Source organism: Danio rerio, chromosome 6, assembly GCF_049306965.1.
Source record: "Danio rerio strain Tuebingen ecotype United States chromosome 6, GRCz12tu, whole genome shotgun sequence".
In the NCBI taxonomy this organism is placed as follows: domain Eukaryota; kingdom Metazoa; phylum Chordata; class Actinopteri; order Cypriniformes; family Danionidae; genus Danio; species Danio rerio.
In genome coordinates this window covers 9,504,120-9,523,963 of record NC_133181.1, presented here as the reverse complement: position 1 = coordinate 9,523,963, position 19,844 = coordinate 9,504,120, and the positions used below count along the sequence as shown (strand labels likewise).

Below are 19,844 nucleotides of genomic sequence, written 5' to 3'. Positions count from 1 at the left end.
TCACTGTTTATGTTGGTTTATCATCTGTCCCGACCATTTACCTGTACTGTGACTACGCTTTTGGTTTATCATTTTACATGCTCCTTTTTGTCCCTGTTTTTTACCATTCACTGCATTTGTTATGGAGTCAATCTAGGGCCATATGTACCTGCAAAACAAAAAAAAGCTTTGCAAAACAAAAAATAACGTATTGAGCAAAATTAAATAATTAAATAAATGCAAATTTCCAAAAATCACAAAGCAAAAATATTTAAAAAAAAAAAAAAGTATTTTGCTGACAAAAATAAAGAACTGCAAAGGGAAAATTTAGTTTTGAGAAATAAAAATGAAATTTGCAAGCAAAAAAAGAACTGCAAATGAAAATCAAGGGGCGGAGTCAAGGGAACTTGGGTGTTTACAGCAGGCCTGGACCTGCCTCCATTTAGCATCGCAAGCTCACAGTTGACTAAAAAGCAAATCAAAATAATTATTGCAATTGACTGGACATGTTTTCTAAAGGCAATTCTATACAAAAGTTCTGCAAATGTATAGTTTTATTTGCAGTTATTTTTTTGTTTGCAAATTTCATTTCTCAAAACTTAATTTTCCCTTTTCAGTTCTTTATTTTTGTTAGCAAAATTAATTTTGTTTCTCAAAAATGTATTTTCGCTTTGCAAATTTGGGAGATTTGAATTAATTTGGTTATTTATTTTGCTCAATGCTTTACTTTTTGTTTTCTTTCTTTTATTTTGCAAGTATATATGCAACCCTCAACTCCAATGTACCCCTTTACAGGTCTAGAAATAGTCCTTACTTATTTTGCCATAACAAGTAGTAGAAATACCAAAACTGTACTGCCATACATGTTCCAATAATTTTTATTTACAACTTTGGAAAACAAAAACAGTGTATACATTTACTGTAGCATTTCTACAGTTCATGTAATGTTATCGTTTTAGTAACATGTTTATAGTGGAGCTCAGAGAAAAGTTGCTCTGCTCTTTTTCTTCAGGTATTCATGTGTTTACGTTCACACTCATATACAGTATTGAGTGTCGTTCTGCATGAGTCTCAATGGTCCAGCTCACATGTATGTTCCTGCTGCTGTCAAATCATGGGCAGGTGCAATACCTCACATTCCTTAATTGGCGTTCGTCTTTGCCGGCCTGAGAGTCTGCAGCTACTCAAAAGTTTATTGTTGGTGAGTAAACAGTCGAAAGATATCCCAATGAATGCCTATTTGTCTTAACAATGACACCGCTGTTGCACCATATTTAGTCAGTCGGTCCGAGTCTTTCGGTGTTCCCTTCTAAACACATACAGCCGAGATTCCAGGCAGACCCCATTGTCCTTATATGGCACAACAGTGGAGCCATGCGTCTCCATTTCAATCTCACTATACACCCCCAAACCTTCATCCGTCTCCGGGACACTTGCTCTGCCTCCCTTCTTTTCCTTTACACATCCAGGAGAGCTTGATGCTGACCAGTGACAGAGATGAGCTTCTTTCCCTGCAGGCTTCATGTTCTCGGACATGATTCCTGCAGTGGTGGATGAAGTACACAATTTAGATACTTGACTAAAAGTACACATACCCTAATAAAACAGTATTCCAGTAGAAGTACATTGGAAAAAAATGCTGGGTTCTACTCGACCAGTTTGTGTTGGGACAACCTATTGTTTTACAAATTTAAGTGGATTGAATATAAAACTGTTAAGTTGTCTCAAAATAAACTCAAATAATTGTGAAATCACATACATTCACAACTGAACCCCTTTCAGATCCATTTGTATCCGCGAATCATTTACTGGAGACTTACTCTGAATTAAACATTTGAATCAGTGAATCATTTACTGGATACTTATTTTGAATGGTTCTTTTAAATCAGCGATTCATTTACTGGAGACTCACTCAAAATGGAGCATTTGAATCAATTAAACATTTATTGAAGACTCACTCTGAACTGATCATTTGAATCAGTGAATCATTTACTGAAGACTCTGAATAAATCATTTGAATCAGCAAATCATTTACAGGAGACTCACTCAAAGTGGATCATTTGAATCAATTAAATATTTATTGAAGACTCACTCTAAATTGATCATTTGAATCATTTACTGGAGACTGACTGAATTGATCATTTGAATCAGTGAATCATTTACTGGAGACTCTTTCTGAATGGTTCATTTGAATCATTGAATCATTTACTGGAGACTTAAGCTGCGGTCACACTAGAGATTTTGTGTGTGAAATTTTGTCGTATGGCGCTGCGAAAAGGGGTGGGATTAAACGAGATGATTAGACATTTAAAAAGTGAGCGATTGCTCCATGTTTTAAATTTTGAACTAAATTGAACTTTGCACAGCAGCGACCTGCAAAACTTAACGCATGACTTTGCGTTTCCGGTCTGACGCATTCGCGTGCATATGAAAGGAAGTCTATTGGGGAGAAAAGTCAAGTGTGACCACAGCTTTACTCTGAATGGATCATTTAAATCAATTAATTGTTTATTGAAGACTCCTGAATAGTTCATTTGAATCAGTTAATCGAGTACCTTTAAATTGATCATTTGAATCAGTAAATCATTTGCTGGAGACTCATTCTGAATGATTCATTTAAATCAGTGAATTTACTGGAGATTCCATCTGAATGGATCATTTAAATCAATTAATCATTTACCGGAGACTTACTCAGAACAAATTATTTGAATCAGTTAATCATTTACTGGAGACTCATTCTGAATCATCCATATGAATCAGTGAATAATTTACAAGAGACTCACTCTGAATTAATCATTTGAATCAGTAAATCGTTTACTGGAGACTCACTCTGAATCAATAATTTGAATTAATCAGTGAATCATTTACCGGAGGCTCCCTCTGAACAGATCATTTAAATCAGCAAATCATTTGCTTGAGGCTCCCTCTGAACAGATCATTTGAATCAGTGAATCATTTACCGTCGGCTCCCTCTGAACAGATCATTTAAATCAGTGAATCATTTGCTTGAGGCTCTCTGTGAACAGATAAATTGAATCAGTGAATCATTTACTGGAGGCTCCCTCTGAACAGATAAATTGAATCAGTGAATCATTTACTGGAGGCTCCCTCTGAACAGATAAATTGAATCAGTGAGTTGTTGACTTAACAGATGCAGTCTTGTAAGTAACATTACAGTTCACAAATTAATTCTTCAGTCCAAATTGTGAACCGATTTAACAGGTTAACTGATAAATTTAATCTTTTTCACAAATTAAACACCACTATCTCATCTCTGAGCAGGTGAGAATTTTTACTCGGCTTTATTATATATAGTAAAGTAAAAAGTGCAATATTTTGTATTTTTTTTCCTGAAATAAATATACTTCAATAAAGTACAGATGCTTAAAATGTGTACTTATAATAAAGTGAAAACACTTAGCTACTGTCCACCACTGTGCTTTTGGACTTCATCAAGGCCTCCGAACATACCAGCCATGGTCCTGTTCCCTGGAAACATCACACAGATGTGATTTACTGGACGCAATAGGAGGTTGTCCTTATATAGGAAGTTCCATTAGATAGCCGGAGCCCGTTGTGGGAATGGAGGGGACGGAATGTGATTTGCGTAACGATAAGGGTCCCAAAAAGGATCTCAGGGGATTTGCCTTGTCCAGATGTAGTGTATTGCATGTAGCCTGGGGAATCTCCCTTCTTTTGCATTTAATTCTTCTGTTTCCTTCGTCTGTAGATTTGTCATATATTTCTGGTGCTCAATGCTGAATGGATGAACAAAACATCTCCTTCCGTGTTTCAGGCAAGAAAGGCTCCAGCTAACAGGAAGCATGCTCAGAACTGAGACTAACGTCATATAAGTATTATTGATGAAATATTTTGGTCAGTTATCTCGTCTTCAAAGGGATAGTTCTCCCAAAATGAAATTTCACTGGCTATTTACACACCCTCAGGTGGTGCTGAACCTTTCCTTATTTTTATCTTGAACACAAAAGAAGATATTCGGAAGAATGTTGGTAATGATAGCCATTATCTTCAACTGTAGGAAAAACAAATACTATGGAAGTCAATGGGTACCAGTTACCATGGAGAGTTTTATGTTTTTATTTTTGTATTTTCCCAAAATGAATGTCATCATAAATAAATTATTCTACATTAAAACATGCTCATTGAATGTTCATCTAACAGTGTTTGGGAATATTTAGAATTTGCAAGAATATTTTAGGGGTTCTTACAGTGTTTGTGAAATGAAAACATGTCGCCAAGAAAAGATTTTGATAAATTATTTAAATAAATTATTAACAGAAATTCATGAAAAATAATCTTTCTGTAACTTTATAGGAAAGTAACTTGTTTTGAATCAGCAAACAAAAATATTTTCATTAATTTGCAGCAGGTGATGTTCTCCTACTTTAAGAGATAATTTACCCAAAATAAAAATTATGTCACCATATGTGGTTACAAAGTTCAAAATTCTCTTCATTTAAATATATATATATATATATATATATATATATATATATATATATATATATATATATAAGTGTGTGTGTGTGTGTGTGTGTGTGTGTGTGTGTGTGTGTGTGTGCATGTATTTATTTTACACTAAAGAAGATATTTTGAAGAATGTTGGAAACCGGTAACCATTGACATCTATAGTGGGAAAAACAAATACTATGGAAGTCATTTGCTACTAGTTTCAAACATTCTTCAAAATTCATTTTGTGCTAAATACAAGAAAGAAACTCAAACGTGAAGTTGAGAGAATTGTGACAGTTTTTTTTTTGTGAACTGTCCCTTTAAGCAGTGTGAAAGTCTATTATTGATAATATTAAAATCTCAAGATAATATTACTTTTTTCAATTTTAATTTAGTGTACTTGCTGACAAAAAAGACAACGGATCTAGATTGCTAAGGAAAATAAAAATAAAGGTAAATATCACTTGTCAGCATACAGTAATTTTCTCGTGATGTCATGAAGTGTAAAAAGTGTGTAATACCAATATTAAGGACATTTTTGACGACACAATCCTTTTTGTTGACCAAACTCTTCTCAGTTCAATGTGAAACAAAGATATTCACCTGGTTATGAATAATTCTCGGATCTCTTTACCTGCTTGCATAGGTTTTTGGAATAATATATTTGATTGTGAACAGTTTTGGCTTCTTTAGAAAAGAATCTTTTTATCTAACAAAGCTGTTGAAGTCTCAATCAACATCATTTATAACTGCTACCCAATATATACCAAACTAGCTAAATTTAATAACAATATTTCCCCTAAATGCTCATTTTGTACTCAATATGAAGAAACACAAAGTCAATTATTTTAAGAGTGTACTCACTATAAAGTGTTTTGGGTTGAATTTTCCAATTTCATAACAAATTTTTCTTTTCAAACTTCTGTATTTGCCCAAAAATTGTATTCTTTGGATACTTCTCATTGTAAATTTATTTTTAAATTAATTATTTTTTTGACTAAATTTTACATCCATAAATATACATTTTCAAAGAAACACCCTTACTTTTTTATTTTCAGAAAGGACTTTGATTCATATGTGAACTCTTTAAAACACTCTTACAATTATATTGCATGTAAAAATTAACATTTGATTTGATTTAAAATTCATAATTAACAAAATAGCCTTATTAGTTTCCAAATTAATTTTAATATAGCATTGCTTGGGTTTAAGCCTTTTTTAATAGATTAGTTTCGCTATTTATGATGACATAGCAGTCAAATAAGACAAATGAGCTCACGTATGTATGGGACAAATTCTGGATCTTTGTCATTGAGGGGTGGGTCTTTTGAACCACCCGAACCCCCCTGGCTACGGGCCTGTTATGCAACCCTTTTTGTCTTATTGTTTATATTGTATCTTTGTAATGTTCTTTTTTGCATAATAATAATAATAATAATAACAATAATAATAAACAACATTAAGGAAAAAAACAAAATGTCCTGTTATTAAATTAGCCAAGAATTAAAATTTAAAGTCCATTTTTAGCCATTACCATCACAGAATTATATCCAGCACAGCACAAAATTCCATAAGACTTGAAAATTATTTAAAGAACAAATAATAAGCAAATATGAAAGGAACAATCCCTGGCAACTTTCATTTTCACTATCAATCAATTCCACTTTTTAAAAATGTAGCTCAAACTTCTTGCAGTGTCCTGATGCTTTACATTGCGTCGAAACAGCACATTTAAATGGACACTCCAGATGAGACTGTCTTACACCTGAACTGCCAAAACATGTTGGCCAATCACAGCGCAGCTCGTCTGCGCGGCTCCGCCCACTCCATCCGCATCTTCGTTTAAATGATGTTCTCATGCTTTTCTGACTAATTTGGACGGTTCGTCTTTGGAGTACCTCACTGTCGCAGGACTCTCCAAACCCTAACTTTCCAAATCGCGGCACGTTTTCATCATCCTTGTGAGTATGCTTACTTTTAATGTGTACTTTTGTTTTAGCTGTGTGGCTGCTGACAGAGATGTGTAAATCATCCGCGACTGACTGTATGCCAGCAAATTAAGCCTGAAGTGTGCAAAGTAGTGCTTAGTGTAAGGTAAATATGAACCGGTGATTGAACATGTAGCTAAATATGAAGCTGTCAGCTATTAACTGCTTCGAAATACTTGTATGACATGTTTAATATATGTTTATGCTACTATTAAAGTTATATTTCACTCAGAAATACACATTCTGCAAACATTTGCTCACCCTCGTGCTATCACAAACACACAACATCACATATGTGAAACGCAAAAGCACATCAATATTTGGATGTTAGTTACTGCCAGCCTCAGTCACCATTCACATTCATTGCATCTGTTTTCCATACAGCAGAAGTAAATGGTGACTGTCAATCATCTGTGTTTCACTGAAGAAATAACTTCTTTGAAAGCATTTGAAACATTATGAGGATTAGTAAATTATTACAGTAAATCATTTGAATGGTTTTAGCTGCTTTGACCTTCTATTCTAAACACCATCCATCATTAAGTATCTCTTGAGTTTTAACTTCAATAACATGCCTGTCCATCCGCTCTTTCATGCATAAGATCTAGTTCAGCTGAGTCTGTCATAGGAAATGGTTGAGGAAAGTGCGTAAAATGAGAGAAGCAGTGAGCTTGACAAACCAAAGGGTTTCCTGTTCTCCAAATATGGTTGTCAAATGCAGCTTTCTGAAGCTTGTGGTGAACAGCAGACTGTCAACTGACTGTCCTCTCATTTCCCACTGAAGCAAGCGATAATATAGACGGCTAACCATAGACAATAGTGTGATCAAGTCTGGAACTGTCAGTGAATTAAGTTCTTGCTGTGTCATTATTTATACGTTGATTACTTCTTATTAGCATTAACACTCTTAAGAGGCATTCACCAGTAATACAACATTAGTGATTATGGATTTAAAGGGATAGTTCACTTAACAATGACTACCACATAGAATAAAAGATTTTTTTAAAAAGATACAGTAATTGTATTCACCTCAGTGTCTTTCTTAACTTTTTCATTTTTTATTTCTTTTGTACACTTTTATTAATAAGAAAGAAAGAATTCGGACAACTTTTTAAAATAAAGTTAAATAAATAAGCAGACACAATTGAGTAGCTTTTGGGTTCTGCAGACAAAAAAAAAAAGAGAAAATTATAGTTTTAGATCTGCATGTGGACTAGTAAACAATATATTTAAAATGTGAACCAGTATAAATAATTGCCAAAACCAGTTGCTTTAGTGTTGCTGGGATAAAATTGTTGTGTTAGGCTTGAATGTGTTAACATAACGTATAAACATATAAAATTGCATGATATTAATATAAGGGTGGCACGGTGGCTCAGTGGTGAGCACTGTTGCCTCACAGCAAGAACATCACTGGTTTGAGTCCCGGCTGGGTCAGTTGGCATTTCTCTGTGGAGTTTGCATGTTCTCCCCATGTTCGCGTGGGTTTCCTGCTCCGGGTTCCTCCACAGTCCAAAGACATGTGCTATACTATAGGTGAAGTGAATAAACTAAATTGGCCATAGTGTATGTGTGAGAATGTGAGTGTGTATGGGTGTCTCCCAGTACTGGGTTGGAGCTGGAAGGGTATCCACTGTGCAAAACATATGCTGGATAAGTTGGTTGTTCATTCCATTGTGGCGACCCCTGATGAATCAAGGGACTAAGCCGAAGGAAAATCAATATATAATAGCGTCAATATATATTAGAGTCTTGTATTGCACTGTTAAAAAAATTCTTGCTGCCTTAAATTTTTTAGTTGAATCAAATTAACTTTTCTAAACATCTTAACTTACAGACCAAACAGACTAAAAATATTAAGTTAAACTTTGTAAAACTTTAAACTCATTAACTTAAATTAGTAGCCCCACTACATATTAAATGACCTTACCTAATATGTACCTAAACTGAAATTAATAAATCGTTAAAATGTATTCACTGTCTAAATACAAGTTTTTACATTGTTCCTATAAGGCCAGACAGAATCTGCGGACATTTTTGCTATTTCTGTTGAGGATTTTGGTAAAATCTGCCGATATCTGTGGAATTATTTTGAAAGTATCATAACTAAAATGATACTTATCACAACTACTTTTTATGTGAAATAAAAAATAATATCTTTTGAACTTTTATTTAATGTTTAAAATGCAAATCCAGTTAGATTCAGTTTATTTGGTAAACAAAGCAAGTCTCTCATATAATATATTTAATAAAATACAGAAAAATAATACTTTACAAACTGCATTGTACATAAAGCAGATGAACATTTTTATATTAGTCAATAATATTATTTAAAAACAGAAACAATTAAATTTAAAAACGGAATAAATATAGATTTACACACATTTACTCAAGTAAATAAACAGAATTATTGATTGACTACCAATCTGCCAAGAATTTTTTATTCATGTTTTTGTACTACAGTTTCTCCAGCAGAGATATCCAAAGATGCCATTTTAAATTGTAAAAAAAAACAAATAAAGACAGCAGAAGTCAATGATTCATTTTAATTATTTAGCCAGTTGTTTACTGCTCCAAAATATGACAAATGTTTCTCAAAATAAAATATATTGTGTTCAAAGATGAAAAAACTTCTTGTTTTTTTTACCCAGACAATTAAAAAAAAGAAATTTTTGAGCAATAATCACACTACTGCGAAATCGTTTTCCAAGGTTATCATACTGTCAGAATCTTACACCGACCTATGCCTAGTCTGGAGTTTTTTGTCATTGAATTTTTTTACAGTGTACTGTAGATAAGTTTCTGACTGCTTTTTAGAATATATTTAATCATTTAGGTATGAAGGGTGTGTGTGTTAAACAGAAGTTAGCCTGGTAAAAATACGGAAGATATAGTTTATTAGCTATATAGGCCTACCAGTCTATTACCAGCCGTTGTTTAATTGTTAATTGGTTTAGTCTTTTGCGCAGTTGTTATATTTATCTTTAGACTGCTTGCCTGGTTGTTACTCTTATTATTTACCACAATGTTCACCTGACAGAACATCTTGAAAACATCAGCTGAAAAACCACTAACAGTTTAATCCACTTTTATCACAGAACTAACACGTGTTTTGGCAAAACAAGGCCTTCAAAGGCATTAATGCCTACATGATGTCAAATATCTAGGAAACAGGCAGTATATATTGTAATTGCAACCGTTTTAAAGCTGGTGCTGTTGACCCTGCGTGAACATCAATCTCAATAAAAACGTTAATAGAAGAAACCGAAATGACACAGCTGCTCGTGAGAAAACAGAAAAACCATATGGATGGAATGAGAAAAAGATGAGGAGGAGTAGAGGAGAGAGGAGGAAAGTCAGGGAACCTTTCACAGGACCAGGGGTCACAAAAATCCATCCGCACAACACATGGTCACATGATCTTCTGGGCTTTATGCCCACTTGAACTCGGTCCAAAGACCCTCAATAGTGCTACCTTTCACTTCTGCAATTAAAGAAATATCAACATTTGTAAAATAAAACACAGCTTTTAGGTTTTTTTTTGGGTGGGGGGGGGCAGGGGGGTGGCTTTTGGGTAGTCTCATCCATAAAAACCTCAATGTAAAGAGCTTCCCGAAGAACGGGCTTTGAATCTGCACACAGGACACAGGAAATTCCCTCTTTTAATTAAATCAGCTTATCATAGAAAAACTTTGTTTGTTTGTCCACCCTCAAACGTTTACAGGACGTTTAAATGACCCTTTTCCCTACGCCGTGTTGTTGATGGAAGATTTTGTCGTCATTTGGACAAAAGAATGTGGATTGGAAAATAAGAGGTGCAAAAAATTGGTTGACATTTTGTAAATGCTCAGTTTATAGCGTCCTCCCATGTCATGCCTATTAGATAAATATTCTAAACATAAATATACAGTTGTTGTGGTTTATTATTCACTTAATTTAATAGATACTGTTGATATTCTGTTAATCCCAACTAAATTGGTTACTACATCGTCATAGTAGTAGAGCATAATTGATCCATGATTTTTATCGGCATTAAAGATGTCATCAGTGATTTTATACTACACTACCTGACAAAAGTCTTGCTGTCTATCCAAGTTTTAGGAACAACTAATAATAACTTGGCTTGTAGTGGATCATTTGGTATCAGAAGTGGCTTATATGAAAGGCTAGATTAGGCTTATTTTACCAAAATAAAATAGGATCATGCCAGGATTTTAAATATTTAAATGGGACAGTAAGGTCTGACTTTCCTTAGACAAAAGTCTTGTCACTTAAAAGAAATAATGTACTGTATAGCATATAGTCATGGTGCAGTGGAAAAAGAATGAATATTCTATATAACTCCCATGAGCTTGGAGGACTGCATCCATACATCTCTGCAATGACTCAAATCACTTATTAATAAAGTCATCTGAAATGGAAAAGAAAGCCGTTTTGCAGGACTCCCAGTGTTCATCAAGATTCTCTGAGTTCATCTTTAATGCCTCCTCCTTCACACTGTAAAAAACGAAGGTATCCACACCATTCATGTCGTCCCAACACAAATTGATTAAGTTAACTTAATACTTTTAACAAATTGATGTGCAGTGAACATGAAAAAATTAAGTTGTCCCAATGAAATCTCAAGAATTGTGTTGTTTCAGCTCATTTAAATAAGTAGTTTGAACAAGTAAATATATATATATATATATATATATATATATATATATATATATATATATATATATATATATATATATATATATATATATATTTTTTTTTTTTTTTTTTTTTTTTTTTTTTTTTTTTTTTGAGTGCATTTTACCCCAGACATGCTCAATAATGTTCATGTCTGGTGACTGGGCTGGCCAATCCTGGAGCACCTTGACCTTCTTTGCTTTCAGGAACTTTGATTTGGAGGCTGAAGTATGTAAAGGAGCGCTATCCTGCTGAAGAATTTGCCCTCTACTGTGATTTGTAATAGAATGGGCAGCACAAATGTCTTGATATCTCAGGCTGTCGATGCTGCCATCCCCTCTGCAGATCACTCGCACCCCCCCATACTGAATATAACTCCAAACCATGATTTATCCTTCACCAAACTTGACTGATTTCTCTGAGAATCTTGAGTCCATGCTGGTTCCAATAGGTCTTCTGCAGTATTCGTGATTATTGGGATGCAGTTCAACAGATGATTCATCTGATAAATCTACCTTCTGCCACTTTTCCAATTGATCTACTAGAAGTCAAGTTATTATTTGTTACTTTTACAGCTGGGATCGACGACAAGACTTTTGTCAGGTAGTGTAAATACTATGTTAGGCTTCGTCAGTTTGGCTAGTTCGCATTTAGTCGCATTAACATTGGGTCAGGTCGGCTCGATTCAGCATGTTAAATCTGCATTCCAATCGGCGTTGGGCTGTTGGCTGAAGAGAGCGCTCTGATTGTGAGCTCTGATGTGTGAGTTCTGATGTAGTGAAGTGACGGAGCAAGTAAACAATTCAAGTCAAGGAAGGGACACAAAGAGGCCGGCTGTAATTGTGCTGCATTTCTCAAATATTTGCAAACGATATGGTTTATTACATTTTCAGACATATTTGCAGGAGCAAATCCCTTCGTGTTGAGTGACAAGTACTATGATAATGGTACTAAGCGCTGCTTTGTTTACGCTTTCCATGTGTGCATCAGAAGTTTCGGTTTCCCTTTCTGAGCGAGAAAACAGATACTGCCATCCGCGGTCCAGAAAGACACATCCTCCCATGCAGGCCCAGAACACAATCTCTTCTTTTAGTCAGCTTTCGTCTGTTTGGTGTGTTTATGGGCAGTTTTTTTTTTTTTTTTTTTCCAGACGAAAGCTAATGCAAGGCGACAACACAGTTTTATTGGTGCTATAATTGTTTGGTGTCTTGACACTTAAATAAAACTTTATTCAGGTGTATGAATAATAAAGGAGCTGTATTTCACAAACAAATCCCTACTGAATTATATTGTTGAGTGTCCTTGTAAACACAGACTGTTATTTCTTTACTTGAGCCAACTTAAAATGCATGTGTATCAGTATATTAGGTTAGTGCATTTAGTCTTAAAGTGATTTTAGCTCTAAAATCACGAAATGCATTTGACCAATAACTTTTGAAATGTTCATAAAGATGTATTGAATTAGATTTTGCTGTGTATTTGTATGCTTGATAACATTTTTTGTAGACCTTAATTGAACCCTAGGAAAACCTAAAAAACCTTAAAACATTTTATATTTGTTCAGTTTATTTATTTGTATTTTTTTTTATTATTTTATTACAGCATTTTTACTTTCTCTACTTTCGCATTTATATTAATTAGGATAATATTTTTGCTGTTATATGATCAATATGATCTGAATCACAAAGCTTGGAAAGGATTGAACTTTTAATTAGGGTAGAAGACTGCTGGCTTAATATTTGCTAAAGTTTTACTTTTATGTTGTTTAAGTTTTGGAAGTTTGTCATCTACTAGGTCTAATCTATCAGTATCTGAGTTTCTATCCTAAAGTGAATCAAATCTTTTCAAAGAAAAAAAATCACAAATGCGAATTAGGTGTGTTTCCATTAAGTTGTTAAAGTGGCTGATTGTAGTACTGTAGTATTGACTGTACTTCTCTACTAAACAAGGTAAGCATAATGGAGTCACACGGGTGTAATGTTTGCTACGTAGGAGTTTATTCGGCAAATGCATTTCCATCTTCCTTTATTCGCATGAGAGTCCAAAACCACCTCAAATAAGTAAAACACTTTTCTGCAAACTAAGGGATTTTTATTTGAAATTTAGGGTTTCCATTACACGTTTCTCATGTGATATTCCAAAATACACATTAACAGAGGATGATGGAAACCAAGCTAATGTATATGTAAAACAGTTCAAAGAGTAATTGGTGGTTCATTCTGTTGTGGCAGCCCCTGGTAAAGAAGGGAATAAGCCGAAAGAAAGTGAGTATCATTTAAAAAGTTAATAACTTAAGTTAAAAAAGTTAATAACTCTTATCTTCATATTTTTAGTCAGTTTGATTGATTGTAAATCGAGATGAATAGAACATTGAATTTGATTCATTAAGAATATTTGGTGCCACTTAATAATAAGTGCGGTTAACTACTAGGTAATTATATCAAACAATATATTCAACGTGCTTACTGTGTTCACAATTTATTGCAGAACACTTCTGGTGCTCTTGAGGTGGGATACAGGTAGGACTAGGGACCGTTTTGGTGGTATGAGGGTGGGATAAGCTGTAAGGGATGGTCAATAAATGTGATTACAGAAATTAATTGCAGATGTACAGTTGAAGTCAGATTTATTTGCTCACTTTAAATTTTCCTTTTTTTTTTTTTTTTTTTAATATTTGCCAAATGATGTTTACAGGGGAAGGAAATTTTCACTGTATGTCTGATAATATTTTTTCTTCTGGAGAAAGTCTAATTTGTTTTACTTCGGCTAGAATAAAAGCATTTTTAAATTTTTTGAACACCATTTTAAGGTCAATATTATTAGCCCCTTTAAGCCATTTTTTTCGATAGTAGAACAAACCATCATTATACAATAACTTGCCTAATTACCCTAACCTGTCTAAGGCTTTAAATGTCACTATAAGCTGTATAGCAGTGTCTTGAAAAATATCTAGTAAGATATTATGTACTGTCATCAAGGCAAAGATAAAATAAATCAGCTATTAGAGATGAGCTAATAAAACTATAATGTTTAAAAAAAGTGTTGAAAAAATCTGCTCTCTGTTAAACAGTAATTGGGGAAAAAGTAAATGGGGGCTAATAATTCAAGGGGGCTAATAATTCTGACTTCAACTGTAAATGTAAAATGTAACGTATTTAAACAAAAACAATGTAAAAACATGTATTTAAACAAAAAGTACATTGAAACAAATGATTAATTACAATGTAAGTAAAGGCCACAATATAATGTAGGATCAAATAATTGAATGCAGCTGGCATTTTTTTAAACATACTAGTACTGCAAGATGACACAAAAACTATTACAAAATTAAAAGAGAAATTATCAAAACAATCTATGTTTTTGAATGCACTTGCCACTTTCTATGTCCAGTTATTATTATTATTATTATTATTATTATTATTATTATTATTATTATTATTATTATTACTGTTGTTGTCTTTTTACTATTTTCTAATCGTTTCTTGCTATTGTTGTTTTAGACAAAAAGGACTTGCACTGAAAGGAAGGGCAAATGCGAATTCCATTGTATTTTGGATTGTCAATATTATTATTATTAGTATTGTTGTTGTCTTTTTCATTTTGAACCTTTTTTAATCATTTACTATTGTTGTTGTTTCAGACTGTTGTTTAGAATGTTGTTGTTTTTGCATTAAAAGGAAGGGCAAACACATATTTCATTGTATTTCATACAGTGACAATATAGATTCAGATTTTTTTTCTGATTTTAAAAGTTAACTCCTGTTAGAAAGTAACTACTAAGTGGGTAGAAAAAAAGGTTTTCCTGTTTTCTTCAGTCTGTTAGATCGCACAATGCTTACGTACAAACAATGACTAGTAATGTCAGAGGAAATTGATTCATATCTAAGGCGTAGCTTTGGTTTCCCAAACCTACTTTTGAAGCTCTCTGCTTGCATGAAATCGATTTAGAGTAATAAATACAATGAAAGATTAAAATATATACAGTTGAAGTAAGAATTATTAGACTTCCTGAATTATTAGGCCCCCTGTATTTATTTTTCCCCAAAGTTTGTTTAAGGCAGAGAAGATTTCTAATAACTGTTTTTTTTTATCTTTGCCATGATGGCAGTACATAATATTTTACTAGACAAGTTTCAAGATACTAATATCCAATTAAGTATGCAATTTAAAGGCTTAATTAGGGTAATTAGGCAAGTATTGTATAACAGTGGTTTGTTCTGTAGTCAATCGAAGAAAACAATATTGCTTAAGGGCGCTAATAATATTGATCTTAAAATGGTTTTTAAAAAATGTAAACCTGCTTTCATTCTAGCCAAAATAAAACAAATAAGACTTTCTCCAGAAGAAAAAATATTATAGGAATTACTATAAAAAATTTCTCTCTCTGTTAAACATCATTTGGGAAATATTTTAAAAAGAAAAGGGGCTAACAATTTTGACTTCAACTGTATATATTTGGTGCACATATATACTCTAAAGCTGCACCTGCTGTATTGCCAACTACACTGTACTTGAAAATACTTGCGTAAACTTCCCTATATCAGCCCAACAGAGGAAGGGAAGGGTGGGGAGAAAGTGGCAGGAAAATCAGACCCCCACCAGCATCTGACTGTCCCTGCCTAATGTTATCATTTTGGAGTAAACTGCGAGTCCGGCTGGAGGCATACTATTCCCTATAAGGGCTTTGTTTGGGAGTTCACTTGCTTCTGCTGTTTAGGTGGACAGAGAGTCAAAGGCAGCCTTATATGGTCATCGCAGCACGGGACACACAGCCGAGCACCAACAGAAACAAGAAAAAACAGTGTTTGCTGTGGTGATTATCACTTGATTATATATGTTTTGCCTGTCAGGATAGGTTTTGTGCAGTTTCTGGGCTTTTGGAATCAATGATGATGCCATTATGCAAAATTTCCCAAGCATTTTTTCTCATCCTTTCATCTAAATAGGGGATGATAGCAGTGTCCCCTGTGACATATGTAATATTTGTTTAGGGAAAGGGCTGGTTTGTCGGGTGAACTTTGGAATATTTACACTGTATTTGCAACTAGAAGTAAAAATCATCTGGTGTTGCATGTTCTATCGATATTAAGAGATTATATTCTCTAACTGAATCAAGGTCAGGTTTGTATTACTGAACAATGGGTGGAACTGATTTGTTTTCTTTCTCTTTTATTAAGACCTCAGTGGTCTCTTTGTTTAAATAAAATCAATGAGAATTAAATCGATTTGGAGTAATAAAGAAAATGTGAGAAGAAGAAAAATAATCTATTTTTAGTTTAAAATAGGCATGAATACATGTTGTTTTCTTAGTATGGTGAAAATGTGAAAAAAGCTGTCTTGACACAAACAGTTAGGAATTTTGTAAATTAAAGCCTATGCTTTTCATTAAAAATGCTGTCGATTGACGGAAGATACCTATTAAAAACAATTTAAAACATTTTTGTTCCTAGAAACAAAAGTAAACTGAAAAATTCAAATATGTATATTTTCAGTTGAATTAAGTGTATATAAAACTTATGTAAATTACTGTCTGTTTTTTTCATTAGTAAATTGAGTCATTTGACAAAAACAGCATAACAAAAAAACAAAACAAAGTTTTGTTGCTTAAAATAAATGTTCAAAAAATTATTATAAAAATAAATATTTTAAGTTGACTTAAATGTATATAAAACCTTTTTTTATCTTGTCGCATTTGGCTATAAATTATGTAAATTACAGCGTATATTTTAAATTCGGCGTTTAACAAAATCAATATAACAAAAACCATAAAACATTTTTTGTTACTTAAAATAACATATCACACACATGATATATATATATATATATATATATATATATATATATATATATATATATATATATATATATATATATATATATATATATATATATATATATATATATATATATATATATATATACATATATATATATTTATTTATTTATTTTTATTTTTTTAGGTTGAAATAAATGATCATTTAAAATTCTAAAATATATTTTTAGTTATATTAAATGTATACATAAAAACCTTTTTTCAGCTTCAGTTTTTATTTCAGCTAGTTATCATGGAAATGTTTTTCATTTGCATAGAACTCAAGTCAGATCATTAATAAAATCCATCTCCAATTTTATAAATTCTTTTAAAAGCCATTTTTTAAACATTAATTGTCATTTTCTATCACTTTAAGAAGCACTGAAATATTATACTCCACTGTAACTTCAAAAACGTATGACTTGCATCAGAATTCTGATGACTTCTGGCATATCTGCAAACCTCTATGGGAGTTTTTGGAAAATGCATATTAAAAAGATTTTAATTTTACCCTTCAATTGGATTTCTACCTGATGGACAATTGTATAAACGGGGGCTGTATTATTGCATATGATGACATGAGACACCTATACTACTGTTTTATTTTTTGCAAATCTTTAAAGTGTCGCTCCTCCCCTTTAAAAAAATTCATCCAATAGCGTTTTGTTTTTATCACAGCTCTGCTAGTTTGAGCTCAAGCGCATCAAATGTGAAGCGTCTTGAAGGAGGCGGGACATGTCAGATACTAGAGAGCATTTGATTAGTCACAATTTGATGAGAAGCTGAAGTATGAGGTGACGGGAAAAAAACGTTCATCCAATTACGCAGAAGTGACAAACTACAAGCTTTACATGTTTATTTCTTCTTGAATATATCTTCTAAACGTGATTTTTGTCACTGTTTTGGAGCACACTAGCTTATAGATATCCTAAAATACAAACAATACTGATACTAACATCTAAAAAATTTTATTTTATTATAATGGGACCTTTAAATAAATGTTTAAAAGCCAAAAAAACTTAGCATTATTAATATTTCTGTATAGTCATACACACAACAAGACCACAATTTATAAAGCATTGTACTTATCAATCAGTTTTTCTCCTTAAATTTGCAGTTGTCTTAACCCAGCACCAAGATGACGAAGAAAGGCTTGAGCGATGATGAGAAATTCCTTTTCACGGACAAAGACTTCATCAACAGCCCCGTGGCCCAGGCCGATTGGTCAGCCAAAAAGCTGGTGTGGGTCCCCTCCGAAAAGCACGGCTTCGAGTCTGCCAGCATCAAAGAGGAACATGGAGACGAGGTGCTGGTGGAGCTAATGGATAATGGAAAGAAGATCACCGTCAACAAGGACGACATCCAGAAGATGAACCCGCCCAAGTTCAGCAAGGTGGAGGACATGGCGGAGCTCACCTGCCTGAATGAAGCCTCCGTCCTGCACAACCTGAGGGAACGCTACTACTCCGGCCTCATCTACGTGAGTATGACAGGGGTTATTCAAATATCTGGGGGATGCAACTGTTCAGAAATCAGAAATATTTGAAAAGAAATTGAAAAGGACTTAGTTAAATCAAGTCATATTTACAGCGGAGAGAACAAGTATTGAGCACGTCATGTTTTTCCTGGGAATAATATTTCTAAAGGAGCTGTTGACAAGGAATTGAACCAAATTTTGGTTTTGGTTTATTGCTCAGCTGTGAGTTTTTCACAGACTTTAACAGAGTGTAAAAATCTTGATGGTTTTGTGAGTCTCGTCTATCAAATCTGACCTTTCATTTGTATTTTATATTGGGTTCAACTCAGGTGATTGGCTGGGCCATTCTACAGCTTGATTTTCTTTCTCTGAGAGCATTTGAGAGCTTCCTTGTCTGTGTTTAGCATCATTGTCTTGCTGAAATGTCCAAACTGGTTACATCTTTATCATCTTGCTAATGTAGATGTTGGACTCGATTTACAATGATGAAGGGAAGAGGGTTGCTGCAGAACTACTGAGAGATTTCAGCTGCTGTCTGGGCTTTCCACACTTCCCTTTCTTCATGTGTTCAATGCTTTTCCTTGCGTCATTTCATTTTATTAAGCATAACTTAATTTGTAACGTAATTAGATTTGTTTAAGATTCGTTAAATGGCCAATTTAAGATCTAATTAGATTTGTTTAACCTAAATTAGATTTTTTTTAGATAGGATTTCTTTGCTTGTTACCAACATCCGGTGAAAATTTCAAGTCAACGACACCTTCAGAAATATGTTTTCTGAGAAAAATGGTGACATGTTCAGTACTTATTTTCCCCGCTGTATAACTACAGTTGAGGGCAAAATTATTAGCCCTCCTGTGAAATATTAAAATATTTTCAAGTGATATTTAATAAAGCAGGGAAATCTTCACTGTATTTCTGATATTTATTTATTTTTTTCTGGAGAAAGTCTTATTTGTTTTATTATGGCATGAAGATTAGGGTCAATATTATTAGCCCCCTAATCTATTAGTGTATAATACTTCACAGTTTACTTCATTTTGATATCCTCACTTAGATAAATGAACTATAGTTCATTTTATATGTACACAATTTTATTTTATTTTATATACGGTTGAAGTCTACGATATTAATATGATACGATTATTAGCCTCCCCTATTTATTTTTTAACACATTTTCTGTTTAACGGAGAAAAGATTTTTTCCAACACATTTTCAAACAAAATAGTTTTAATAACTCATTTCTAATAACTGATTTATTTTATCTTTGCCATGATGACAGTAAATATTATTTCACAAGATATTTTCAAGACACTTCTATACAGTAAGTGACATTTAAAGGCTTAATTAGGTTAATCAGGTTAACTAGGCAGGTTAGAGTAATTAGGCAAGCTATTGTACAACGATGGTTTGTTCTGTAGACTATTGAAAAAAAAAT

The 19,844-nt window shown here is 33.2% G+C and overlaps 1 protein-coding gene across 4 annotated transcripts in view; it reads left to right on the top strand.

The window, feature by feature from the left end:
- The first annotated feature begins 6,323 nt into the window (after positions 1-6,323).
- myh11a (myosin, heavy chain 11a, smooth muscle) overlaps positions 6,324-19,844 on the top strand; it is an 82,567-nt gene continuing 69,046 nt past the window's right edge. For all 4 annotated transcript variants that reach the window (XM_073953005.1, XM_021476875.3, XM_021476876.3 and 1 more), the window contains 2 exon segments: positions 6,324-6,413; positions 18,047-18,409. In XM_073953005.1, coding sequence (XP_073809106.1) covers positions 18,068-18,409 — 342 coding nt within the window. In that variant the 5' untranslated portion in view covers positions 6,324-6,413; positions 18,047-18,067.